The 27,699-nt window shown below is 39.9% G+C and overlaps 1 protein-coding gene across 1 annotated transcript; it reads left to right on the top strand.

Moving 5' to 3' along the window:
• The first annotated feature begins 16,537 nt into the window (after window positions 1-16,537).
• Window positions 16,538-22,062, top strand: LOC109244156 (vacuolar-sorting receptor 6-like). The gene is made up of 12 exons (XM_019411201.1): window positions 16,538-17,102; window positions 18,472-19,164; window positions 19,260-19,348; window positions 19,484-19,553; window positions 19,705-19,788; window positions 19,875-19,951; window positions 20,083-20,164; window positions 20,797-20,879; window positions 20,967-21,030; window positions 21,142-21,270; window positions 21,424-21,527; window positions 21,615-22,062. Exons 1-12 carry the CDS (start codon window positions 16,775-16,777, stop codon window positions 21,732-21,734), a joined length of 1,923 nt encoding a protein of 640 aa, XP_019266746.1. The 5' UTR covers window positions 16,538-16,774; the 3' UTR covers window positions 21,735-22,062.
• The last annotated feature ends 5,637 nt before the right edge of the window (window positions 22,063-27,699 follow it).

Here is a 27,699-nt window from a genome sequence, read left to right as displayed (position 1 = left end):
TTCACCCAAAACTCACTAGATACATCTTAGGATTTAATAGGTGCATCTATCCAAGTAGTACATTGTACAGAATGTATGAATGGATTAAATGAACATCCATATATATTCACTTTATTTATAACATTCAATTACTTTTTGCAAGAATAAGCTGGCTAAATTTCCCGAATATGATCATTATGTGCCCCAAAAAACAAAAGAAGCAAGTTCCCTCTAGATTGGACCTATTCTAATTCTGGATCATCTGTTACTATGTTGTGCACTATCACTGGCAAATTAAGATGGCGAAAAGAGAAAATCTTCTCTTGGAAGGGAAATACCAGTGGATAAGAGTACTTTGATTCCAGTAAGCTTGTTTGGATGGTTGTTACATATCGTTTTATAATGTATATTGGGATGTATTGTATTGTACTGTATCGTTTGATGAATACAATGTTTGAATAGATTGTATCGATTGCCGTCGTTTCATGATATCACGCACCAACAATATGAAGAATAAACGTGCAATATTATAAAGAAAAATTATGATACAGGGTAAAATTACTATATAAAAAGGTAGGATAAATGATAAAATAAAATTATTTAACAATAATGAAGGGTGAGATTGAGAGAAAAAGACAAGGTAACGACGCGACTACACCAAATCGGTCGTTACATAAAGTGGCAAATTTCGTCGTTACGTAACGACAAAATTAACGATACGATACAATAAAATTTAAGTAACAATCAAATCAAATATTGTTTTTATTGTAACAATACGATACGATACAACATATAACAATCATCCAAGCCGTAAACTGTTTTATCTTTGTTTTAATAGGATTATTATAGGAATGCCAAAATGATATAGCTAAAGCCAACATTTGGGAAGCTTTGTTTTTCATTACTCGACTTGAATAATCTTTTATCTTGTTGGAAGGGTTGAGAGGTGAATGTTCCTAATTGGTCTCTGTCAAATAAATTACATATTGATCTTGTTAAACCCAAAATTTTAATACATATTGGACGTAAAAAGGTACTCAAAGCATTATATAACCATTCTAAAGCCATTCTCAACCCAACTTGATGTGAGACATGCCACTTTCTTCTTTCTCTAAAAGTGATGCTAGTTATTCTTTTTGTTTATTTCATTATAGAAAAATAGAAGTTCATGAGATCAATTTAGCGAGATTAATATAAGGTTGGTGATAATAAGTGCTCTGATTTGGGAAACTGTCTAAGCAAAGAAACAAAAGTGGACCTGTCATCTTACGATTGAAGAAATGAAAAGGTTATTACTTTACATTTACTCAAAGATAGAAGAGGAAATATTTGCCTAATAAAACCAAGTCCAAATTTTTTTAATCCACACTTAATATCTACTACATTCTTCTACCAGTTTCTGAAAAAAATGTGCATGATACCGACCTTTTTACCAAAATGATTTCACCTATTATCCTTTTTCTTCCAAAATAGTACTCCTATTTGGCAATTCATGTCAATATCACCCTCCATAAATTAAATTTATTTTACTAACAGAAATAAAACAAAAATCCTACTATTAATTAAAAGGATAAAACATTTCCACAGAATTAAAAATATCAAATCTATCAAACCTATTTGCAATTACTACTCCTTTCAGTCACAAATGTTAGTCATTTTGACCAAAAAAAAGGAGTCACTTATTACCTCTTTTTTCAAATCTACCCTCATTGCTCTGATAAGTTTTAATTATGTGAGATGTTTAAATAAATACTCTAACGATTAAGGCTACTAATTGTTATTGTTAAAGAGTTTGTAAAAACTTTAAAAGACAACTATTATACTACTATTAATAAAGGAGAATCGGGAGCTGTTTCCGGTCAAAGTGAATGCACTGAAAAACCCAAGTCATTTCAGTTTATCTCCAGTCATCCTCCTTGGTTATCTGGGGCATTTTTGGTATTCACGTTTAATGTGCTTTAAATACTCTGCCTTTATTTATCTGTTTAGACAAAATGCCAAAACAGTGGATCCCTTTAATTTGCCATTTACACGTTCAACAAGGTTGAAGGCTACAATATTCATGGCCCCAATTAAATTTATTATTTCACACCATAATTTTACAATTTACGGTCATATGCACATGTTTAGATTATTGACTATGTGAACTCCACTTAAGTTTATCACCTCACATCCAATTTCTCCTTAAATCAACAATAATAATATACCCAATATATTTTTACAGTATGTGATCTGGAGATGTATACATAAACTTTACGCTTACCTTGCAAAAGTAAAGAGACTATTTCAGATAGACTCTCAACTCAAAAGAAACAATTATATCATATTTGAAAAATAAATTTTTCCTTAAACGAATACACTAATTAAATATGGAATTTTTTCCTTCCTATATTATATATGAAACTTTATTACCAAATATGTGCATAGTTTCTAATTTACCCGCCATGTTCACACATTCTCTACAATTATTATATCATTCATTAAATACTAATTATTAGTAGCTGAATCTTCCTAATTAGGCGCGCTACAAATAAGGAACAGAATATTCTAATTGATTTAGCGACCTTCAGATCAAATTTGAAACGGAAATCCTTTATCTTCAATTTAAAATCAAATTACATACTCTTTTCTGCAAAAACTCTGTTCTTCGATATTTTTCCTTAAGCCACAAATCAAAAAAAAGACAAAATCGTCAACAAATTTGAATCAAATTGTAGAAATCAGTTCTGCAAAAGCTCAGTTCGTCGACTTTTTTCCTCAACCACTGATCAAAAAAGCGACAAAATATTCAACAAATTCAAGTCAAATTGTAGAAATCAATTCTGCCGATACTCTGTTCTTCGTCTTTTTTCCTAATCCAAAAAATTAAAAAAGCAACAAAATATTGAATAATACCTCAGCAACGACAAATTGTAGATAAAGAGAAAATTTTGTAGTCAACATTTTTTTCCACATAGATTGTAGTTTAATTGTAGTATAAATGTAGTAATTATGTAGATACTATTATAAATAATACTGCTTTATACATACTTAAACTGATTTGTAGTATATTTGTAGAATTTTTGTAGAAAATTTGTAGATGAAGAGAAAAATTTTGTAGTCAACATTTTTTCAACATAGATTGTGGTTTAATTATTGTCACGACCCGGATTTCCCACCCTCAGGAGTCGTGATGACGCCTACTATTAGGAGCTAGGCAAGCCAATTATTAATTACCTCTTTTAGCAACACCAACAATATAATAAAACGAAGCGTTTAATAATATAAGCGGAAGTCTCAAATGTAAATTAACTGAAAGAAATGCGAAAATTCCAACACAAAACTCTACCCAAGATTGGTGTCACCATAGTCACGAACTTCTAAGATTTACTAAATAAAATAGACTGAAAGAAGTCATAATCTGTTTGGTTCGGTACAAGGGATAACAAACTGAAATAGAGATAGAGGAGACTCCGGGCCTGCGGACGTCAGCAAGGCTACCTCGGTGTCTCTAGACTGAAGGTCTACTCCCAATCTACTGCTGCTGTCCAAAAGCTGCTCCAACACCGTTATCTGTGCAAAAGAGCACAGAAGTGTAGCATCAGCACAACCGACCCCATGTGCTGGTAAGTGTCTGGCCTAACCCCGGCGAGGTAGTGACGAGGCTAGAACCAGACTCTAGATAAACCTGTGTAGTTATATATAGTATATGGCGGAAAAGTAAACAGGCAATAAGCAGTAGAAGGGAGGGGGTACATGCTTCGGGGGAACAATTTAACTTAACAAAAACCAAGTAAATAAGAAGGAACTGTACTGTATCCAAACCACATAAAAATACTACTGTTGCGGCGCGCAACCCGATCCATATTCATATTTCAATTGTTGCGGCGTGCAACCCGACCCATCATGTATAATCTGTTGCGGCGTGCAACCCGATCCAATATAACATCTGTTGCGGCGCGTAACCCGACCCAATACAATATCCGTTGCGGCGTGCAACCCGGTCCAATAGTACAGCTTACAGTGATCACAACAACAATCCCGGCAAGGGACTAAACATAAATTACACTATCCGGGCAAGGGAACCCAACAGCACAAGTAAAAACGTCCCTGCAAGGGAGAATCAGCTATAACCAATCACATCTCAACTTATAATTATCACTACTATCATTATTCTTATCCCTCGAGCACTTCTACAAAAAATAACTAAGCCTTTGCTCAATACCACGGATTTTCTCACTATTTCAATCATAACATTGTTCAAGAATACACAATTATCAAATTAGGACTCACGGTCATGCTCTACACCAACGTATAGATACTCGTCACCATACCTATACGTCGTACCCAACAAGAAGCACGTAGCAAATATGACTCAACTCCTAATCCCTCAAGCTAAGGTTAGACCGAACACTTACCTCAACTTCCACGGCCAAATCAATCCACCACGACCGCTTTCCCTTTCGAATTCGGCTCCAACTCAATCAAATCTATACAATAACGACTTAATAATATCAATATAAGCTAAACAAATCAACCCCAATGCCTAAATATAGATCCCCAAGCTTTCTTCCCAAAATTCCAAAAATCGACCCAGGGCCCGCTTGGTCAAAATACGAGGTTCGAACCAAATTCATATCACCCATTCTCCTACGAGCCCGAATATACAATTTGCTTTCAAATTCGACCCCAAAACGAGGTCTAAATCAAGAAAAATTGAAAAGCCCTAACTCTACCCACTTTCCCCCAATTTCAACCCTAGATTACATGATTTAAGCCTTGGAGTTTGATTAATAATGATGGAAAATGAAGAAAACAAATTGGAATTTACTAACCCAAGTGGTCTTGAAGAAAGGAGGCTTCAATGGACGTCTAAGTGCTTGGAGAAGAAAGGAGTTCGTGTATTTTTGAAGGAATCCCGTAGCTACTGTTTCTGAAAATTAACATTTAACAGGGCAAAATTTGCCCTTCGCGTTCGCGGGAAGGGGGCCGCGTTCGCGAAGGGTTGACCTAAATGAACATCGCGTTCACGATTGGGGAGGACGCGAACGCGAAGAGAAAAAGGCTGGGGTTCCGGATTTTGGTCTATGCGAACGCGTGAAGGCCCACGCGAACACGATGAAGAAGGCCGCAAGGCTACGCGTTCGCGAACCTGTGAATGCGAACGCGAAGAGGAAATTACTGGGGTCTCAAATTTGGCTTATGCAAACGCGATGAAGGAAATTTTGATGCTTCGCGAACGCGGGAGAGAGAGTGCGATCGCGAAGAAGGAAATGACTGGGCACCTGTTGCAGACTTTTCTGCAACTTTTCTAAGTTCTAAAACCTCCCGGAACACCTCTGAAACACTCCCGAGCCCTCGGGGCTCCTAACCAAATATACACACAACCTCAAAAACATCCTACGGACTTATCCGTGCGATCAAATCGCCAAAATAACATCATATACATCGAATTAAGCCTCAAAACTCATGTTTTTCTTTGAAATATTCATAAAGCATCAAATTTTCATTTTAAGTCCGAAACACGTCAAACGACGTCCAACTTCAACCAAATTTTACAGAAAGCGCTTAAACCATATATAAGACTTGTACCGGGCGTCAGAACCAAAATACGAGCCCGATACCACAGTCTTTTAATCAAATTTCGTTTCCAATTTCCTTAATAATTTCAGAAAATAATTTCAGAGAAAAATTCATTACTCGGGCTCTAGACATCGAAATTCGACTCCGGGCATATGCCCGAGTCCCATATTTTTCTACGGACCCTCCGGGACCGTCAAATCACGGGTCTGGGTCCATTTACCCAAATTGTTGACCGAAGTCAAATATATTCATAATAATATAAAAATTTAGCATTTTTCACACAGAATTCATATTTAAGCTTTCCGGCTACGCGCCCGGACTGCGCACGCAAATCGAGGCAACCTTAAATGAGATTTTTGAGGCCTCGGAAGCATGGAATGAATAAGAAAACAGGTGATGACCCTTTGGGTCGTCACATTCTCCACCTCTAAAACAACCGTTCGTCCTCGAACGGACAAAAGAAAGAAGTACCTGAGTCGGGAAATAGATGAGGATAACGGCTCCGAATATCAGACTCCGACTCCCAGGTCGATGCCTCAGGGGGCTGACCCTCCACTGAACACGAACAGAGGGAAAACTCTTGGATCTCAACTGACGAACCTGCCGGTCTAGAATAGCTACCGGCTCCTCCTCATAAGACAAATCCCTGTCCAACTGGACAGTGCTGAAATCTAACACGTGGGCTGGATCGCCGTGATACCTCCAAAGCATGGATACATGAAAAACTGGATGCACGGCTGATAAGCTGGGCGGCAATGCAAGTCTATAAGCCACCTCTCCCACTCGATCAAGAATCTCAAACAGACTAATGAACCTAGGGCTAAGCTTGCCCTTCTTCCTAAATCTCATCACGCCCTTCATAGGCGACACTCGGAGCAATACTCGCTCACCAACCATGAAAGCTACATCTCGAACCTTACGATCTGCATAGCTCTTTTGCCTGGACTGAGCCGAACGAAGCCTATCCTGAATGATCTTGACCTTGTCCAAGGCCTCCTGAACCAAATCCGTACCTATCAACCGAGCCTCTCCCGACTCAAACCATCCAACCGGAGACCGACACCGCCTACCATATAAGGCCTCGTAAGGAGCCATCTGGATGCTCGACTGGTAGCTGTTGTTGTAGGCAAACTCCGCTAAAGGCAAGAACTGATCCCACGAGCCTCCAAAGTCAATAACACAAGCCGGAGCATATCCTCCAAAATCTGAATAGTCCGCTCGGACTGACCGTCCGTCTGGGGATGAAATGTTGTGCTCAACTCGACCCGTGTGCCCAAATCTTGCTGAAATGCTCCCCAGAAGCGCGAGGTAAACTGCGTACCCCCTTCCGAAATGATAGATACCGGCACACCATGAAGGCGAACAATCTCCCGGATGTAAATCTCAGCTAATCTCTCGTATGAATAGGAGACTGCCACAGGAATGAAATGCGCTGACTTGGTCAGCCTATCCACAATAACCCAAACTGCATCGAACTTCTTCCGAGTCAACGGAAGTCCGGTAACGAAGTCCATAGTGATCCTCTCCCACTTCCACTTGGGAAGCTCAATCCTCTGAAACAAACCACCAGGCCTCTGATGCTCGTACTTAACCTGCTGACAATTCAAACAACGAGCCACATATGCTACAGTATCCTTCTTCATTCTACGCCACCAATAATGCTGCCGCAAATCCTGATATACATCTTCGTGGCGCCTGGATGAATAGAGTACCGAGAACTATGGGCCTCCTCTAAAATCAAATCTCGAAGCCCGTCCACATTGGGCATGCAAACCCGCCCCTGCAATCTTAAGACTCCATCCGCATCTAAGGTAACCTGTTGGGCACCTCCACGCTGCACCGTGTCTCTAAGGACACACAAATAGGGATCATCAAACTACCAATCACGGATATGCTCCATAATGAAGGACGGGCGACCGTGCAAGCCAACACACGCCTAGGCTCAGAAACATCCAGTCTCACGAACTGATTGGCTAAGGCCTGAACATCCAATGCAAGCGGCCTCTGACTGACTGGAATATAAGCAAGACTGCCCATACTGGCTGACTTCCTACTCAAAGCATCGGCCACCACATTGGCCTTCCCCGGATGGTATAAAATGGTGACATCATAATCTTTCAACAGCTCCAACCACCTCCTCTGCCTCAAATTCAACTCCTTTTGCTTGAACAGGTACTGAAGGCTCTTGTGGTCAGTGAACACCTCACATGCCACGCCATACAAATAGTGCCTCCAAATCTTCAAGGCGTGAACAATGGCTGCCAACTCTAAATCATGCACTGGATAGTTCTTTTCATGAATCTTCAACTGCCTCAAAGCATAGGCAATAACCTTGCCACCCTGCATCAACACTGCACCAAGCCCAATACGGGAAGCATCACAATAGACTGTATAAGGTCCTGATTCTGTGGGCAAAGCCAACACCGGTGCCGTAGTCAGAGCTGTCTTGAGCTTCTGAAAGCTCGCCTCACACTCGTCCGACCATCTGAACTGGGCACCCTTCTGGGTCAACCTGGTCATCGGGGCTGCAATGGACAAAAACCCCTCCACAAACCGATGGTAGTAGCCTGCCAATCCCAAGAAACTCCGAATCTCTATAGCTGATGCTGGTCTAGGCCAGCTCTTGACTGCCTCAATCTTCTTCGGGTCCACCTGAATACCCTCTGCTGATACAACGTGACCCAGAAATGCTACTAAACTCAGCCAGAACTCACACTTGGAGAACTTGGCATATAACTGACTATCCCTCAGAGTCTGAAGGACCACCCTAAGGTGCTGCTCGTGCTCCTCCTGGCTGCGGGAGTACACCAAAATATCATCAATAAAGACTATCACGAACATGTCCAAATATGGCCTGAACACTCGGTTCATCAACTCCATGAATGCTGCTGGGGCATTGGTCAACCCAAATGACATGACCAAGAACTCATAATGCCCATACCGAGTACGAAAAGCTGTCTTAGGGACATCGGATGCCCTAATCCTCAACTGATGGTAGCCAGATCTCAAGTCAATCTTGGAAAATACCCTGGCACCCTAAAGCTGGTCGAACAAATCATCAATCCTCGGCAGTGGATACTTGTTCTTAATCGTTACTTTGTTTAATTGCCGGTATTCTATGCACATCCTCATCGATCCGTCCTTCTTCTTGACAAATAACACTGGCACGTCCCAAGGTGAAACACTGGGTCTAATGAAACCCTTCTCTAGCAAATCCTGCAGCTGGTCCTTTAACTCTTTCAGCTCCGGTGGGGCCATACGATATGGCGGGATAGAAATAGGCTGGGTGCCCGGAGCCAAATCAGTACAGAAATCAATGTCCCTATCGGGTGGCATGCCTGGCAGGTCTGAAAGGAAAACATCTGGAAACTCCCGGACAATAGGCACAGAATCTATAGGAGGAACCTCAGCACTGGAATCACGAACATAGGCCAAATAGGCCAGACACCCCTTCTCGACCAGACGTCGAGCCTTCACGTACGAAATGACGCTGCGGGTAGAATAACATGGAGTAACTCTCCACTCTAAACGAGGCATACCCGGCAACGCTAAGGTCACAGTCTTGGCATGGCAGTCCAAGATAGCGTGATAGGGCGATAGCCAATCCATACCCAATATGATATCGAAGTCAACCATATCTAAGAGCAACAAGTCTACCCGGGTCTCCAGACCCCAATCACTACAGCACACGAACGATGGACCCGGTCGACCACGATAGAGTCTCCCACCGGTGTAGACACATATACAGGAATACCCAAAGCATCACTAGGCATGACCAAGCATGGTGCGAAATAAGATGAAACATATGAATACGTAGACCCTGGATCAAATAGTACCGAAGCATCTCGATCACAAACCAGAACCGTACCTGTGATGACTGCATCTGAAGCCTCAGCCTCGGGCCTGGCCTGAAGAGCATAACAACGGGGATGGGCCCCACTACCCTAAGTTGTATCCCTAGGTCGATTTGCTGCTAGCTAACCTCCGCCCCTAGCGGTCTGAGCTCCACCTCTATGACCTCTACCTCCACCTCGGGCTCGAGACATCGAAATTCGATGTCTAGAGTCAACGGAAGTCCGGTAACGAAGTCCATGTTTTCCTCTCCCAAATCCTGCAGCTGGTCCTTTAACTCTTTCAGCTCCGGCGGGGCCATACGATATAGCGGGATAGAAATAGGCTGGGTGCCCGGAGCCAAATCAATACAGAAATCAATGTCCCTGTCGGGTGGCATGCCTGGCAAGTCTGAAAGGAAAACATCTGGAAACTCCCGGACAATAGGCACAGAATCTATAGGAGGAACCTCAGCACTGGAATCACGAACATAGGCCAAATAGGCCAGACACCCCTTCTCGACCATACGTCGAGCCTTCACGTACGAAATGACGCTGCGGGTAGAATAACATGGAGTACCTCTCCACTCTAAATGAGGCATACCCGGCAACGCTAAGGTCACAGTCTTGGCATGGCAGTCCAAGATAGCGTGATAGGGCGATAGCCAATCCATACCCAATATGATATCGAAGTCAACCATATCTAAGAGCAACAAGTCTACCCGGGTCTCTAGACCCCCAATCACTACAGCACACGAATGATGGACTCGGTCGACCACGATAGAGTCTCCCACCGGTGTAGACACATATACAGGAATACCCAAAGCATCACTAGGCATGACCAAGCATGGTGCGAAATAAGATGAAACATATGAATACATAGACCCTGGATCAAATAGTACCGAAGCATCTCGATCACAAACCAGAACCGTACCTGTGATGACTGCATCTGAAGCCTCAGCCTCGGGCCTGGCCTGAAGAGCATAACAACGGGGCTGGGCCCCACTACCCTGAGTTGTATCCCTAGGTCGATCTGCTGCTAGCTAACCTCCGCCCCTAGCGGTCTGAGCTCCACCTCTATGACCATACTCACCACACTCATAGCACCCGCCTGAATGCTGCAGCTGAGAAGACTGGGACTGACCCTGTCGACCTGAATGACCACCTCGGAAGCTCTGAAGCGGTGGTGCACTGATAGGAGCGGGTGGGGCACTGTAAGGCTGCTGATCAGAATAATGCGGCTGAGAACCACGGTCACCCGAAGTACCCTGAGAGACCTGTAGAGCTGACTGAAAGGGCCTAGGAGGATGGCCTCTACCATAAGAATATCTACCTCCAGACGAGGTACCACTGAATCTGCCTGAATGACGGGGCCTCTTATCCGACCCATGACCACCTCCCTGTGATAGAGCCATCTCAACTCGGCGGGCCACATTGGCCGCCTCCTGAAAACTGATCTCACTCCCGGCTCCCATAGCCATCTGGAGACGAATCGGCTGAATCAAGCCATCAATAAACCTCCGCACCCTCTCTCTCTCGGTGGGGAGTATGACAATAGCATGGCGAGCTAGATCAATGAACCGCGGGTCTCATACTGAGTGACTGACATAGAGCCCTGCTGGAGGCGCTCGAACTGCCTGTGAAGAGCCTCTTTCTGAGTAATGGGGAGAAACTTCTCCAAGAACAACTCTGCAAACTGGTCCCAAGTCAGAGATGGCGACCCTGCTGGTCTGGCTAAACAATAGTCCCACCACCAAGACTTGGCGGATCTAGATAGACGAAAGGTGGCGAAGTCAACCCCATTGGTCTCCACAATACCCATAGTCCGAAGAACCTCATGGCAGCTATATAAGAAATCCTGGGGATCCTCTGAAGAAGCACCACTGAATGTAGTGGTGAAGAGCTTGGTAAACCTATCCAGCCTCCACAAAGCATCTACGGACATAGCCGCTCCATCGCCGGTCTGAGCCACTGTACCCGGCTGAACTGCCATAGCTGGCTAACCACTGGAACTTGACCCTGGGGAGCTACCTGCTCCGGAGTACGTGTAGGAGGAGCCAGCCTGAGAGGTGGCTAGTGCTACTGGAAGCAAACCCGCTCGAGTGACGCTCTCCATAAGGCCTACCAATCTGACCAAAGCGTCCTGAAGAACTAGGGGTGGCTATAAACCCCTCTGGGACCTGAGCTGGGCCCACCGGAGCTGCTGAAGCTGGAACCTCCTCATCATAATCAACCTGAGGCTCCGCCACTAGGGCTGCTGCTCGGGGCTGAGCTCTGCCCCTGCCTCGGCCTCTGGCACGGCCTCGGCCTCGCCCTCTGCCCCTCGTAGGAGCTACTGCTGGGGGCTCGGGCCGCTGAGCGGTAGCAGAGGAAGCGCGTGTTCTCGTAATCTGCGAAAGAACAGAGTAGAAAGACAATCAGTATTTGAGAAACAGAATCGCACGACAAGAAAGAATAAAAGTGAAGTTTTTCCTAACTCTGTAGCCTCTGGGGGATAAATACAGACATCTCCGTACCGATCCCTCAGACTTTACCGAGTTTGTTCGTAAGTCATGAGACCTATGTAACCTAGTGCTCTGATACCAACTTGTCACGACCCGAATCATCCACCCTCGGGAGTCGTGATGGCGCCTACTATTAGGAGCTAGGCAAGCCAATTATTAATTACCTCTTTTAGCAACACCAACAATATAACAAACGAAGCGTTTAATAATATAAGCGGAAGTCTCAAATGTAAATTAACTGAAAGAAATGCGGAAATTCCAACACAAAACTCTACCTAAGATTGGTGTCACCATACTCACGAACTTCTAAGATTTACTAAATACAATAGACTGAAAGAAGTCATAATCTGTTTATTTCGGTACAAGGGATAACAAACTGAAATAGAGATAGAGGAGACTCCGGGCCTGCGGACGTCAGCAAGGCTACCTCGGTGTTCTCTGGACTGAAGGTCTACTCCCAATCTACTGCTGCTGTCCAAAAGCTGCTCCAACACCGTGATCTGTGCAAAAGAGCACAGAAGTGTAGCATCAGCACAACCGACCCCATGTGCTGGTAAGTTTCTGGCCTAACCCCAGCGAGGTAGTGACGAGGCTAGAACCAGACTCCAGATAAACCTGTGAAGTTATATATAGTATATGGCGGAAAAGTAAACAGGCAATAAGCAGTAGAAGGGAGGGGAGTACATGCTTCGGGGGAACAATTTAACTTAAGAAAAACCAAGTAAATAAGAAGGAACTGTACTGTATCCAAACCACATAAAAATACTACTGTTGCGGCGTGCAACCCGATCCATGTTCATATTTCAATTGTTGCGGCGTGCAACCTGACCCATCATGTATAATCTGTTGCGGCGTGCAACCCGGTCCAATAGTACAGCTTACAGTGATCACAACAACAATCCCGGCAAGGGACTAACCATAAATTACACTATCCCGGCAAGGGAACCCAACAGCACAAGTAAAAACGTCCCTGCAAGGGAGAATCAGCTATAACCAATCTCATCTCAACTTATAATTATCACTACTATCATTATTCTTATCCCTCGAGCACTTCTACAAAAAATAACTAAGCCTTTGCTCAATACCACGGATTTTCTCACTATTTCAATCATAACGCTGTTCAAGAATACACAATCATCAAATTAGGACTCACGGTCATGCTCGACACCAACGTATAGATACTCATCACCATGCCTATACATCGTACCCAACAAGAAGCACGTAGCAAATATGACTCAACTCCTAATCCCTCAAGCTAAGGTTAGACCAAACACTTACCTCAACTTCCACGGCCAAATCAATCCACCACGACCGCTTTCCCTTTCGAATTCGGCTCCAACTCAATCAAATTTATACAATAACGACTTAATAATATCAATATAAGCTAAACAAATCAACCCCAATGCCTAAATATAGATCCCCAAGCTTTCTTCTCAAAATTCCAAAAATCGACACCGGGCCCGCTTGGTCAAAACACGAGGTTCGAACCAAATTCATATCACCCATTCTCCTACGAGCCCGAATATACAATTTGCTTTCAAATTCGACCCCAAAACGAGGTCTAAATCAAGAAAAATTGAAAAGCCCTAACTCTACCCACTTTCCCCCAAATTCAATCCTAGATTACATGATTTAAGCCTTGGAGTTTGATCAATAATGATAGAAAATGAAGAAAACAAGTTAGAATTTACTAACCCAAGTGGTCTTGAAGAAAGGAGGCTTCAATGGACGTCTAAGTGCTTGGAGAAGAAAGGAGTTCGTGTATTTTTGAAGGAATCCCGTAGCTACTGTTTCTGAAAATTAACATTTAACTGGGCAAAATTTGCCCTTCGCGTTCGCGGGAAGGGGGCCGCGTTCGCGAAGGGTTGACCTAAATGAACATCGCGTTCGCGATTGGGGAGGACGCGAACGCAAAAAGAAAAAGGCTGGGGTTTAGGATTTTGGTCTATGCGAACGCGTGAAGACCCACGCGAACGCGATGAAGAAGGCTGCAAGGCTACGCCTTCGCGAGCCTGTGAATGCGAACGCAAAGAGGAAATTACTGGGGTCTCAAATTTGGCTTACGCGAACGCAAGATGTTGTACGCGAATGCGATGAAGGAAATTCTGATGCTTCGCGAACGCGGGAGAGAGAGTGCGATCGCGAAGAAGGAAATGACTGGGCACCTGTTGTAGACTTTTCTGCAACTTTTCTAAGTTCTAAAACCTCCCGGAACACCTCCGAAACACTTCCGAGCCCTCGGGGCTCCTAACCAAATATACACACAACCTCAAAAATATCCTACGGACTTATCCATGCGATCAAATCGCCAAAATAACATCATATACATCGAATTAAGCCTCAAAACTCATGTTTTTCTTTGAAATATTCTTAAAGCATCAAATTTTCATTTTAAGTCCGAAACACGTCAAACGATGTCCAACTTCAACAAAATTTTACAGAAAGCGCTTAAACCATATATAAGACTTGTACCGCGCATCGGAACTAAAATACGAGCCTGATACCACAGTCTTTTAATCAAATTTCGTTTCCAATTTCCTTAATAATTTCAAAAAATAATTTCACAGAAAAATTCATTACTCGGGCTCTAGACCTCGGAATTCGACTCCGGGCATATGCCCGAGTCCCATATTTTTCTACGGACCCTCCGGGACCGTCAAATTACGGGTCCGAGTCCGTTTACCCAAAATGTTGACCGAAGTCAAATATATTCATATTAATATCAAAATTTAGCGTTTTTCACACAGAATTCATATTTAAGCTTTCCGGCTATGCGCCCGGACTGTGCACGCAAATCGAGGCAATTTTAAATGAGGTTTTCGAGGCCTCGGAAGCACGGAATGAATAAAAAAACAGGTGATGACCCTTTGGGTCGTCACAATTGTAGTATAAATGTAGTAATTATGTAGATACCCTTACAAATAATACTGCTTTATACATACTTAAACTGATTTGTAGTATATTTGTAGAATTTTTTTAGAAAATTTGTAGATGAAGAGAAAAATTTTGTAGTCAACATTTTTTCAACATAGATTGTAGTTTAATTGTAGTATAAATGTAGTAATTTTGTAGATAATCATGAAAACAATATTGCTTTATTATCCTAAAACTGATGTGTAGTTTATTTGTGGATAAATGTATGAATTTGATAGTTATTACCGTAAAATCAGACTTCCATAGAGTTTGAAATACTAGGATTAGGGACCTCTTCTACAAAGTCGTCGTCTACCAAAATCCCTTTTCCTTTTCGTTTGACTTGTTTGCCTGGTGTAGAAGTTTCTCCAGCATCTACATCATGTTTTTGTTTGGTTCTCATCTCGGCTCTGATTTGTCAGGGAGAGGAACTATGAGTAGTCTCTGCAATTGCATGTGGAGATTTGCCTTGCTTTTTGGGTGATTTTGGTGATAACACACCCAAATCAAATGAGGGTATATCAGCTACTGCTGATTTTTTAGGACTTTGTTTCGAAGCTTTGTTGTTCTTCATTGATGAACTTCAACTGGAGTAAAATGGGGAACCAACTTTGTTGAAGGGTTTCTTTAATTTTCTGTGAATTTAGAGGGAGAATTTGGTTTCAGAAGATGGAAAATGGTAAAAAGAACGTGGGTATGGGTAAAACGTGGGTGGGGCTGAGGGGCTAGGAGAGAGAAACGTGGGATGAATGGGGATACTGGGATATACAGATTCCTTTAATTAAGGAGTAAAAAATGTACAATTAATTATACCCTTAATTACTTATGGTATAGAATTGGTAATTTGGTATACTAAGTGTAATTAAGTCAAACCTTAAACATTGAGGGTAATAAGGTTTCTTATGTGGCATAGGAATGTAAAAATCTCATTAAATATTGTACTAATTATGTAATATTTAAATTGTGTAAATATTTTTTTTCTCTTGCTTTATAGTTTAAAAGCGAGTAACATTTTCTGTCTTAATATTCTATTTGATATTAAAAATAAGAATAAGCAGAATATTAACTACTATAACCAAGCAAAATATAAATTATTTTACAAAAGGTTAATCCTTAATATTACGACACCATTTTAAACCAAAACATTAAGTTACTTTTATTAATTATTAATTAAACTATCCTCATTTAAAAAAAGTCTTGCTCCGACTTAATTTAAAATACTAATAGTAAATTGATGTATATAACATATATATATTTACTAATTATGTAATATTTAAATTGTGTAAATATTTAAATTATGTAATATGTCATAAATATTTACTAATTTATGTAATATTATGTAATATATCGTAAATATTTATGACATATTTAACACCATAAATTCGTAAACTTTGTGTAAATCAAATTAATCACTAAAATTGATCCGGTCCACAATAAGTGATTTTTTGGGCCTTTATTTTGTGGTCCAAAATAAGTAAAATTTTTCAGATTTCAAGAATGAATTAATTATTTTTTTTCCTACGTTGCCCTTGGAGTAAATAATGTTGGAATATGTGTTAGGAGTGTTTATGTGAAGAGATAGTAAAGGTAATATGGTTAATTTCATTGCTAATTAATGTTAAAAAGTGAATTCTTAATATGTATAAAAATAATTAAAAATTATTTATTTTGGACAGGAGAAAGTATTTTTTTATAAGCAAATAATTATGTTTAATGTCAGTTAGGAACCTGAGCAGTTGCCATCGTGGTAGTTCCTCAGACTACTTGCCACCACCTTCCACCCCCAAAAGTTTTTCGTTTCTTCTACGTCATACATACAAAGAACTAAACTATTCATATTCAAGAAGAAGATAGATACACACAATAACTCCAAATTCTGTCTCGGAGTCTTCTCTTGACTCTTTGTACACCCCATGTAATGGTTTTTTCTCCTCTTTCCACCTCTTCAACTTTTGTCTGTATATTCGCAACCCCAGAAAATTAATTATGTTTTTAACTTTTCACCCTGCAAACATGGCTGCTCTGTTTTTCCTACTAGTTGTTTTACCTTTTTTCTTGATAGTATCGAATGTTGTTGTAATTGAGGCAACATTTATAGTTGAGAAAAACAGTATTAGTGTTTTGTCTCCTTATTCAATGCACTCAAAGCATGATGCTTCTATTGGTAATTTTGGTGTACCTGATTATGGAGCTTCTTTGGTTGGAACTGTTGTTTATCCTAAGAAAGATTCCAATGGTTGCTCTGCTTTTGATGGTGATAAGCCCTTCAAATCCCAGGCTCACCGTCCTAATTTTCTTCTTCTTGATCGTGGAGGTAACATTTTTAATTTCTGACAAGTAATTTTTAATTAGAAGTTTGATTTTTGATTTGATGTAGTGTTGCCTCTTACGTATCTTTTTTCTTTGCCTTTGAGGGATTCTTGAAACTATATATAAGAAGATTCACCTGAAGGACATTAAAAAAAAAAGATTATTCCTTTTGGATTCTTACTGCTAGCATCAAACTGTTGTGTTAGTATGTATAATGCAGATAAAGGAATTTAATTGTCCTATAGTCTTAATTCATTTATGCATACCAACATCCCATATTTTTCTTCTTCTTCTGTGATCATATATTTTAAAGGACTTATACCATATTCATGAAATTTATCCGTCGAAAACTACATTTTCCCTTTCTGGCTTTTGCATATTATAGGGTCACCTTATTCGATCGAGAGTGAGAGCATAGATGATGAAAGTTCTAGTTTTTTTTTCACTCCCAAGTCTCAAACAAAAGAAAAAGAAATTTACTGGTAGACGAGGAGAGAAGAATTCAACTAACAACCAACAGATGCTGAAACTTTTGATGTTTTAAGATTAGCTTCTGAGTCTTATAGCCCGTTTGGCCAAGCTGCAAAAATCAGCTTATTTGCTTTTTTTCAAAAGTGCTTTTCTCAAAAGTACTTTTGGTGACAAGCATTTTGTGTTTGGCTAATTAGTTTGAAAAGCACTTCTGAGCAACAATTAGTGTTTGGCCAAGCTTTAAAAAACTGCTTCTAAGTGTATTTTTCTCAAAAAAGTGCTTTTGGAAAGAAGCTACTTTTTTCTGCTTCTCCAAAACTGCTTCTGCTTCTCCTCAAAAGCACTTTTTTTCCTTCCAAAAGCTTGGCCAAACACCTCAATTTTTGGCCAAAAGTGCTTTTGGCAAAAAAAAAAAAGCACTTTTGGCCAAAAAGAAGCTTGGCCAAACAGGCTATTAGAGTCTTTTGCAGGTATTTGAGTGTTTATTGTTTAAAGAGAGCTACTAAAATCTATTTCTTTAGTTGTTGAGACTTGATATTTTTATAAGTTTTGCTTCTAAGTGAAGTCTTAGAGACTTATGAGTTGTTTGACTGTTTCTTGGAGTTGAAGGAAGCTTCTGAATCTTTTTATTTAGTTTCGGAGCCACACTAACTGTCTGGACACTGAATTTTTCTATGCATAATTCATTAGAAAGTTTAACATATAGATACAGCAATACGCCATATCTAGATATGCTTAGTGAAGAAGTGTAGAGCAATTTTGACCAATGGAAAGCATGGGAGAAAGATGCACAAATGACAAAGGGCTAAAAGAAAGGGACAAAGTAATTTCGTATATATTGAAATGGTATCCATATCCAGATATTCTTTAAACATTTAAACAAACAGTCTTTTCTTTTCCAGACTGCTATTTTGCTTTGAAGGTTTGGAATGGGCAACAAGCTGGAGCAGCTGCAGTTCTAGTGGCTGATAGCATAGATGAGCCTCTTATAACTATGGATTCTCCTGAAGAAAGCACGGATGCTGATGGATACATCGACAAGATTGGAATCCCTTCAGCTTTAATTGGGAAGTCCTTTGGCGACACATTGAAAGAAGCTCTGAAGAAGGGAGAGGAAGTTGTGATCAAAATGGATTGGACAGAGTCAATGCCACACCCTGATCAACGAGTCGAGTACGAGCTGTGGACTAATAGCAATGATGAGTGCGGGGTTCGTTGTGATGAGCAGATGAATTTCATTAAGAGCTTCAAGGGACACGCTCAGATACTTGAAAAGGGCGGTTACACTATGTTCACGCCTCACTATATTACCTGGTACTGTCCTGAAGCATTCATTCTTAGCAGTCAGTGCAAATCTCAGTGCATAAACCACGGGAGATATTGCGCTCCTGATCCTGAGCAGGACTTTGGGGAGGGGTACCAAGGGAAGGACATCGTCTTTGAGAATTTGAGGCAGCTCTGCGTGCACAGAGTTGCAAAGGAGAGTAATCGTTCTTGGGTTTGGTGGGATTATGTGACAGATTTTCATATCAGATGTTCAATGAAGCAAAAGAGATACAGCAAAGAATGTGCGGAGGAGGTCATGAAATCGCTTGGTATTTCTCCTTCAAGTAAATTTTTTTGGTTGCTATTGATACGTTCTACTATTCTTTTGGATTACTTATTGTTTGAGTTTCATTCGATTCATCAGATCTACCTGTTGAGAAGATAAAGAAATGCATGGGTGATCCAGAGGCTAATGTAGAAAATGAAGTGCTAAAGACTGAGCAAGATCTCCAGGTCTCTTCGGAAAATCTCTAATCATTTCTTATTTATGGCATGATTGACCATTTTGATATTTTGCAGATATAATATCTATGTTATCAAGAATAATTACATAAAAACTTAAACTTTTTATTTTGATTCCCTTGATAGGTCGGCCGAGGACCTCGTGGTGATGTGACAATCTTACCAACAATGGTCGTCAATGATGTTCAATATCGAGGTATGATGTAGATGTAGCAAAAATAAGGCCCAGTGTAAACTAACTAATTGTTAGCTATTTTATGATAATTTTTCCAGGGATATAATATTCTCTGTGGATCTCTTTGTCTCACGCTTTGAGTACTCAAATTCTTTTTTACTGTTTCTTTAAGGAAAATTGGAGAGGGCTGCTGTTTTGAAGGCCATATGTGCTGGATTTAAGGAAACAACTGAACCTTCGATATGTTTAAGTGGAGGTTTGACACTGTTTCATTCTTCATGATCTTGACTACATAAAATAACCGGAGTATGCTAAACTGTGCTTATTCTCAATGGACAATAGATCTTGAAACAAATGAGTGCCTTGAAAGGAGTGGTGGCTGTTGGCGGGATCCAAAATCTAATGTAACTGCCTGCAAGGTATAGCAAATAATGCTCTCTGAATCCTTAAAAAATGATTGTCTTCCTTCACGAAAAACTATTGTGTTGTATATATATAACAACTTTTTACATGAGCCTCATGCTTGCGCCTTGATCTATTTATTTTAAAGGACACTTTCAGAGGAAGAGTTTGTGAGTGCCCTTTGGTGAACGGCATTCAGTATAAAGGAGATGGATACATATCTTGTGAAGGTAAGAAAGTTTTGCCTCTGGTTCTTTAGTTATATGTAGAGGTTGAAAGCAAGTTAATTCACTCCTAGAGTATTACTTCACTTGATTACTGGATGTGAACATATATACTAGAATTTAGTTGTTTAACTTTTTCTTCTCCAGTAAACTTTGCAAGACTAGTTAAATAGAAGAACATAGATGCCCATTTTCTGTTTCAGATCGCAAAACCGAAGTGGCTTTCTCCATACTTGATGTTCAATTTACGGGCTACGTCGCTCGGATCCTTCAACGATGCGGCTGCACCCGTGTCGGATCCTCCAAAAAATATGCATTTTTTGGATGATCCGATGATGGTGCTGCAGCATTTTTGGAGGATCCGAGCAACATACCTGACATGTCTGTTCTTGGTTTAGGAAGTTAACCCTTGTCTCATCAGAATATTGCTTATTTCATTCCAGGATTACATCCCACTTGAAATACGTTTGAGAGCTCAATCTTTCTATTTGAGTGGTACTAGCAGTCCTCTTGCTAAGAGTTACTAGTGGCAGCGGGAATTTTAGACAGATAATCGGCTTATTGAGTTGCTAGTGGCTCTTGAACATTAGACAAATTAATTTTTTTGCCCATCTAACTGGCTTGCTATCAACTGACAGCCGTTGGACCTGGAAGGTGTACGGTAAACAATGGAGGATGCTGGTCAGAAACCAGAAATGGAGAAACATTCTCAGCATGCTCAGTTCAGTAAAATCATCACTTTCTTGAATCTGTGTTTCGTGAAAGATTAAACCATTTTATGTGCTTAAATTTGTTTGCTGCAAAGCAGGAGGCAGACCCATCAGGCTGTAAGTGTCCATTTGGTTTTCAAGGGGATGGCCATAAGTGTGAAGGTATGTCACGTTCCTATTAGATCCTGTCACGACACCACTATTTTCTCGTGTTCTCTTCGCATTTGGTAGAGTACTGATATCAAATATCCCTTCTTTCCAATTTTATCCCAGATGTAGATGAATGCAAAGGAGGACTTGCTTGTCAGTGTGATGGCTGTAGCTGTAAGAACACATGGGGCGGATACGATTGCAAGTGTAAAGGAAATCAACTGTACATAATGGAGCATGATACTTGTATAGGTAACAAAAAGTTGATTCACTACTATTAGCAAATGTTGTTCAACTTTAAGCTAGCAGAACTCTGATTTGAAATGTATAGTCCTACTTCCCTTAAAAATGCCATTTCTTGAAAATATGGACTTATACTCTTTTACCTTGTTCCTTATTGTACAGAAAGGCACTCATCAAAGGTTGGACGGGTCCTTATATTCTCTATCCTAGCCATTGCAGTGGGTGCTGGTGTAGCTGGTTATATTTTTTACAAATATAGACTTCGGGTATGCATATCACCTTCAACTTTTTTCCCTTTTACAATAATGTATTTTGTCGAATAATAGTCATGCTTTATTCTTAAATTTATCTAGTCATACATGGACTCGGAGATTATGGCTATTATGTCACAGTACATGCCTCTTGATAACAACCATCAGAATCAGGTTGTTGTCCATCACGAAACTGAACCTTTACAACAGAGCTCAGTATGAAGAATGTCGACTAGTGCAAACGTATGATTTTCTGTTCTTCTCTTGGGACCCTCTTTGACATCATGGATCTTGAAGAAGCAGGAGCACAAAGAGTCACATTTAGAAAAAACTACAATGAGATGCTCGTTTGCCAACTGTTTGAGTCCATAAAATTGGTTTCCCTTTATGTATGTATATAGAGTTCTGAGATGTAAATGGAGGCTTCATCTGTTCTAAAGGATACATGGAACGACATATACTTGCAAAAAGGAACACATGGCCTTTTACATTGTCCAGTACTATTTATATCTTGTACCTAGTAATTGGTATACCATTTAATAATTGTGCCTATATGGTGTCGCTAGAAGGAACAGAATTATCCAGCAGCTGAATCCATCTTGGTTATAAATTAGAAATCTGATGCATTTTGCCGGGCCCGGCTCTAAAGTTATGACAAGTAAGGCTTGTGCCTCTCCCCCTTTTAAAAAAAATATAGGTTTATAAGGTATTAAGAAAAATAATACTACTATTTACTACTTTTAGTGCAAAAGTAGAGTTTTCCTATAATAGTTGTCTCAATAGAAAATAAGCTTTTCAAAATTATAATTTATAAAATCTTATACTGTTGTCTCAAGAAAGATAAATAGGTTGGTTATACTATCAATTGAAATGGAATTATTAGAGGAAATCGATTATAAAAGAAATTATTAACAATTTTGTATCTCAAAAGTTAGAAAAATAAACTTCAAATAAAAATATATATCATAACATTTTTTTAAAAAATTTAAGCCTGACATTAAATTTTGGCTTTAGGCCACGCATGTGCTTGAGCCACGCCTGCATTTTGCATCGCTTCCACTGTGGGCATAAGGGCCATAATGACCAGACGTCTCCTTCCAATAGTCTGTTCCGCGCAAGCTACCAACTGAACAAAAGCATAAACATATATATAACCTGATCAACCAATTCTATAAACATATATATCCATTTTGAGATTAAAATTTGTACACAATCCTGATATACAAACGCCCTTCTAGATTTTGGTTCAGAAAAGCTCAAAAAAATGTGCCAGCCTATGTTCCTACATTCTTTTTCACTGCTGTCGAGAAGCATCATTCTGTAGCCGAACTTGAGCCAAAAGGTGCAGATAATAGGTGTGGTAAGGGTCTGAAGCATTCAAGAAATCGAACCTCCCATTCCCAGCATTATTTAGAGTAATCCTCTTCTCAAAATCCTGACCATTCTTCCCCACAAACTGTGCAGTCTTGTCAACAATGTGCTTAATATCTGGAGGCGGATAAACGATACCGCTGGTAGTCGTATGTGTCGCAGCAGATATTGGAACCTTGTCCTTGTCCTCTAATTTCTTAGTTCCTACGAATTTCTCGAAAACTTGAATTTGAATATAAACAACTCAGCTTGTTTGGATGGGTGTTTCCTATTGCATTGTGTTGTATTGTTCCTTCAAATATAATTATTTATTTTAATTGTTATTTATATTTTATTATAATGTATTGTTAAATTCGTTATTTTATGTAACAACCGATTCGGTGTTGCATGGTTACCTTATTTTTTTTCTCATATTGCCCTTATTTTTATCTTGCCTTTAATAATGTAATATTGCAAGCTTATTTTTCAGATTGCTGATAAAATAATTGGAAACATACAATGTTTTCAAAAATTGTACTCATCAAAATATTATAGTACATACAATATATTACATAATGAAACAATATGCAATAACCATCCACAAGTTAAACTAAATGCACCAACAATACAAATAATAATAATAATAATAATAACAACAACAACAACAACAACAACAACAACAACAACAACACAAAACGTAGTACTCTCTTCGTTCCCATTTATGTGTTGCACTTTATTTTTTATTCCGTTCTAAGAAGCATGCTATCTTTATATATAGTCGTATAAGTGTCTATGATACCACAAGTTTCGAAAGTTTTTTTTTTCTTTCTTAAACTCCGTTCTAAATTAAAGTGTATCACATAAATTAAAAAATACTTAATTACATATTACAGGAAACAAAATAAAAAGATATTTACCTGATCAAACAAGCTGGTAGGACATTTCTTCCGGTAGGTGAATTTACCGTGGAAGAAAGCTGCGATAAGGGTTTGTACTTTGTAGGGTAGTGTGGGAGAGAAGGAGCTTGGTGTTTGATATATAATCAACATGAACCTTCCATATATATGTAGCAACTTAACCGACTCAGATTCGAAAGTAGGGCCGGCCCATATCCAACTAAATTATAAGGAAAAAGGGGAGTGCATAGTTAGCCACTAATTAGAGATGTCTTTACTCTATAGCTACTATTTAAAATGTATTTACTCTTTAACCATCACTTGATAAATGTTTACCCGTCCGGACAAAAATACCCATGTGCTAGACATGGGTGCTGTGTAAATATTAAGGACATTGTGTCCTTAACTTCACGAGTGTTGTGTAAATATTAAGGACAAAGTGTCCTATATTTGCACCTTCTGATGTTAAACTTTAAGACATCATGTCCTTAACTTCATATGTGCAGTGTAAATGTTAAGGACATGGTGTCCTTAACTTCATGTGTATAGTGTAAGTGTTAAGGACATAATGTCCTTAACTTGTATTTGTACATTCTGTTGTTAAACTTTAGGACAGCATGTCCTTAACTTCATATGTGTAGTGTAAATGTGACGGACATGGTGTCCATAACTTCATGTGGAGAGTGTAAATGTTAAGGACATAGTATCCTTAACTTTATAAGTGTTGTGGACATGGTGTCCTTAACTTCATAAGTGCTGTGTAAATATTAAGGGCAAAGTGTCATGTATTTGTACCTTATGTTGAGAAACTTTAGGACATGGTGTCCTTAACTTCATGAGTGTTGTGTAAGAGGTAAGGACGCTATGTCCTTAATTTTTACACAACACTCATGAAGAATAGGTAAAAATGACTTTTAGTATTAATTTATTGGAGTAGTGGCTATTTTTGCTCAGCATTAAAAATACTAGATAAAAATTAAATACCACATGAAAAAGAGGTTATCCCACGCCATTTCTACAAGGAAAAAGGTTAAAATAGCACGGGCTAGCTAATTTTTGGACCGTTAATTGAAAAATAATCAGCGTTTGCAAATTCATTAGAAATAGCCATTATTTTACTTCAAAACGAAAAGTTCCAGCATAATATATTGGATATTGGAGTACCTGTGTAACGACCCGGCCGGTCGTTTTGAGAGTAATAGCCTCGATCCCCTTTTTACTGCTTTTCCCGTATCTTTTTCTGCTTATGTGACTTGCCGGGAGGTTCTGTTCTTGGTTTCAGAGTGATTTGGGACACTTAGTCCCTAAAACGGAAGCTTAAGTTCTAGGATTTTGACTGTAGTTGGAATTGTGTGAAGACGACTCTGGAATGGAGTTTCATCTGTCCTGTAGCTCTACCGGGTGATTTTAGATTTGGGAGCGTGTCCGATTTGTTAATTGGAGGTCTGTAGCTGGATTAGTCTTGAAATGGCGAAAATTAAATTTTAGGGAAGTTTGATCGGAAGTGGACTTTTTGATATCGGGGTCGGATTCTGATTTCGGAAATTTAAGTAGGTCTGTAATGTCGAATATGACTTGTGTGCAAAATTTGAGGTCAATCGGACGTGATATGATAGGTTTCTGCATCGGGTGTAGAAGTTTGAAGTTTCAAAGTTCATTAAGTTTGAATTGGAGAGTGATTCGTGTTTTTAGCGTTGTTTGATGTGATTGAAAGGCTCGACTAAGTTCGTATGATGTTTTAGCACTTGTTGGTATGTTTGGTTGAGGTCCCGGGGGGCTCGGGAGAGTTTCGGATGCTTAACGGATTGAAATTGAACTTGTGTAAATTACTGAAGCTTTCAAGTTTCTGGTGTAATCGCACCTGCGGCGGGTGGCCACAGGTGCGGACGTGCACGTGCGTGATGTCAAGAGCAGAAGCGGATTTTGAATGTGTGGCCAGGGGTCGCAGGTGCGAGGGAAATGCCGCATCACGGAGAGTGATTTTTTATGCAAGCCTGCAGATGCGCTTAAGGGCCAGCAGGCACGGAGAGTGAACTGGAAGGGAAGACCGCTGACAAAAGTTCGCAGGGGTGCACTCGCAGGTGCGGCCTTTTGATCGCAGAAGCGGACCAGAGGACTTAAGTCAAGTCCGCACCTGTGATGGAATTTCTGCAGGTGCGGCGATCGCTGGGCAGAAAAGAGGGATTTCAAGGGTTTGATCTCATTTTACACTTTGGAACTTTGAGAGCTCGGATTTGGGCGATAATTTGGGGGATTTTTAGAGGAAGCTTTTGGGTAATGATTCTTAACTCATTAATGGTTATATTCTACTAATCTATAGTTGATTTCATCATTTAATTAAGGAATTTGGTTGAGAAACTTGGGGAAAAAGTTGGAAAGTTCTTCAACTAAGTTTTTGAGTTTTGATTCGGATTTTGATATCGGATTTGGATAATTTTGGTACGAGTGAACTCGTGAGTGAATGAGTTTTCATATTTTGTGACTTTTACCCAATTCCGAGGCGTGGACCCGGGTCGACTTTTTGGGGTGATTTCCTAATTTCTTCCTTAAGCCTTGATTTCATTAATTAGATTAGTTTCTTATAGTTATATTTATGGTATGTAACTGCTTTTGGTTAGATTTGGTCCATTAGGATTCGGAAAATCGTGAAAAAGGCATTTTTACTGATTGATTGAGCTTGGTTCGAGGTAAGTGGCTTGCCTAACCTTGTGTGGGGGAAATCCCCTTAAGATTTGGTACTGTTGTGATACGTGAGCGCCGTATGAGGTGACGAGTGCGTACACGGGCTATTTATTGTAAAATTCGATGTTTTACCGAGTAGTAACCTATTTTCATCATAACTAAGTTATACCAGCATGTGTAGTTATCCTGTTTAGCCTAATATCGCATGTCTACGTGTTTTAAATGCTTATTTGAACTCTGTGCAGCATGCCTAGTTGATTTCCTGTTTTTCCTTGATGTGTATCAGTCTTAACTGTAGAATTCTTGTTGTTAATTGTTGTATTCATCGATTTGAGTTGTGTGTTTACTTTGGGACTACGAGGCGGTACCTCGGGAGATCCCCCCTGCACATTTACTTTTGAGACTACGAGGGGGTACCTCGAGAGATCTCCCTGCACATTGACTTTTGAGAATACGAGGTGGTACCTCGGGAGATCTCCTTGTATATTTACTTTTGGTACTATGAGATGGTATCTCGGGAGATCCCCCGCTGTTTTATCCATGTTGTTGTACTGTTATTTTTCTATAGTTTCCTCTTTGTTAAATTCAAGTCTCTTATTACACTGCAATATTTTTCTGCCTTATTTATTATATATACCAGTAGGGCCCGGACATGACCTCGTCACTGCTCGACCGGGGTTAGGCCTGGCACTTACTAGTTGCCATTGTGATGTACTCATGCTACTCTTCTGCACATGTTTATGTGCAAATCCAGGTACTTCGTATCAGCCTCGTCATCAGTGAGCAGCGAGACTTTGGAGACTTCAAGGTATATTTGCCGCGTCCGCAAACCTCGGAGTCCCCCTCTATTCCCTCCTATGTCATTTACCTTTTCGTACTTTTTCTTAGACTCGGTGTATAGAGATACTAGTTTTCTTTCGTAGCTTGTGACTTATGATTTTTCGGGTTTTGGGAGTACTGTGTATACTAGAGTATTGGTTATTGTAAACATGCCGAGTGGCAATTTTTATCCGTTATTTAATTATCTGTTGCGATCATGTTTTTAAATTTTTTGATTCCATTTTTGTTATTCCGCAAATGTTACACTTACCTAGTCATAGTTGTCACACCTCCTTTTACCCGAGGGGATAGGGAGGTTTTCCAATTAAAGTGACATTAATCGAAATAGGATTATTTATTGAATTTCAGATCCGCCACTTGGAATATTTGTTATGGTTTCCCAAGTCACCGGTATTTTAAATCTCAAATCGAGGAAATTG

Source organism: Nicotiana attenuata, unplaced genomic scaffold (assembly GCF_001879085.1).
Source record: "Nicotiana attenuata strain UT unplaced genomic scaffold, NIATTr2, whole genome shotgun sequence".
In the NCBI taxonomy this organism is placed as follows: domain Eukaryota; kingdom Viridiplantae; phylum Streptophyta; class Magnoliopsida; order Solanales; family Solanaceae; genus Nicotiana; species Nicotiana attenuata.
The sequence above is the reverse complement of the archived record's forward strand: the minus strand, read 5'-3'. Positions and strand labels throughout refer to the sequence as shown.

Excerpts from the sequence above, each read along its gene's own strand:
- LOC109244156 (XM_019411201.1), top strand. The coding sequence starts at position 16,775 with ATGTTTTTAACTTTTCACCCTGCAAACATGGCTGCTCTGTTTTTCCTA. Across the intron at positions 19,952-20,082 it reads CTAATGTAACTGCCTGCAAG|GACACTTTCAGAGGAAGAGT; the intron begins GTATAGCAAATA and ends TTTATTTTAAAG. Across the intron at positions 21,271-21,423 it reads GGAGCATGATACTTGTATAG|AAAGGCACTCATCAAAGGTT; the intron begins GTAACAAAAAGT and ends CTTATTGTACAG.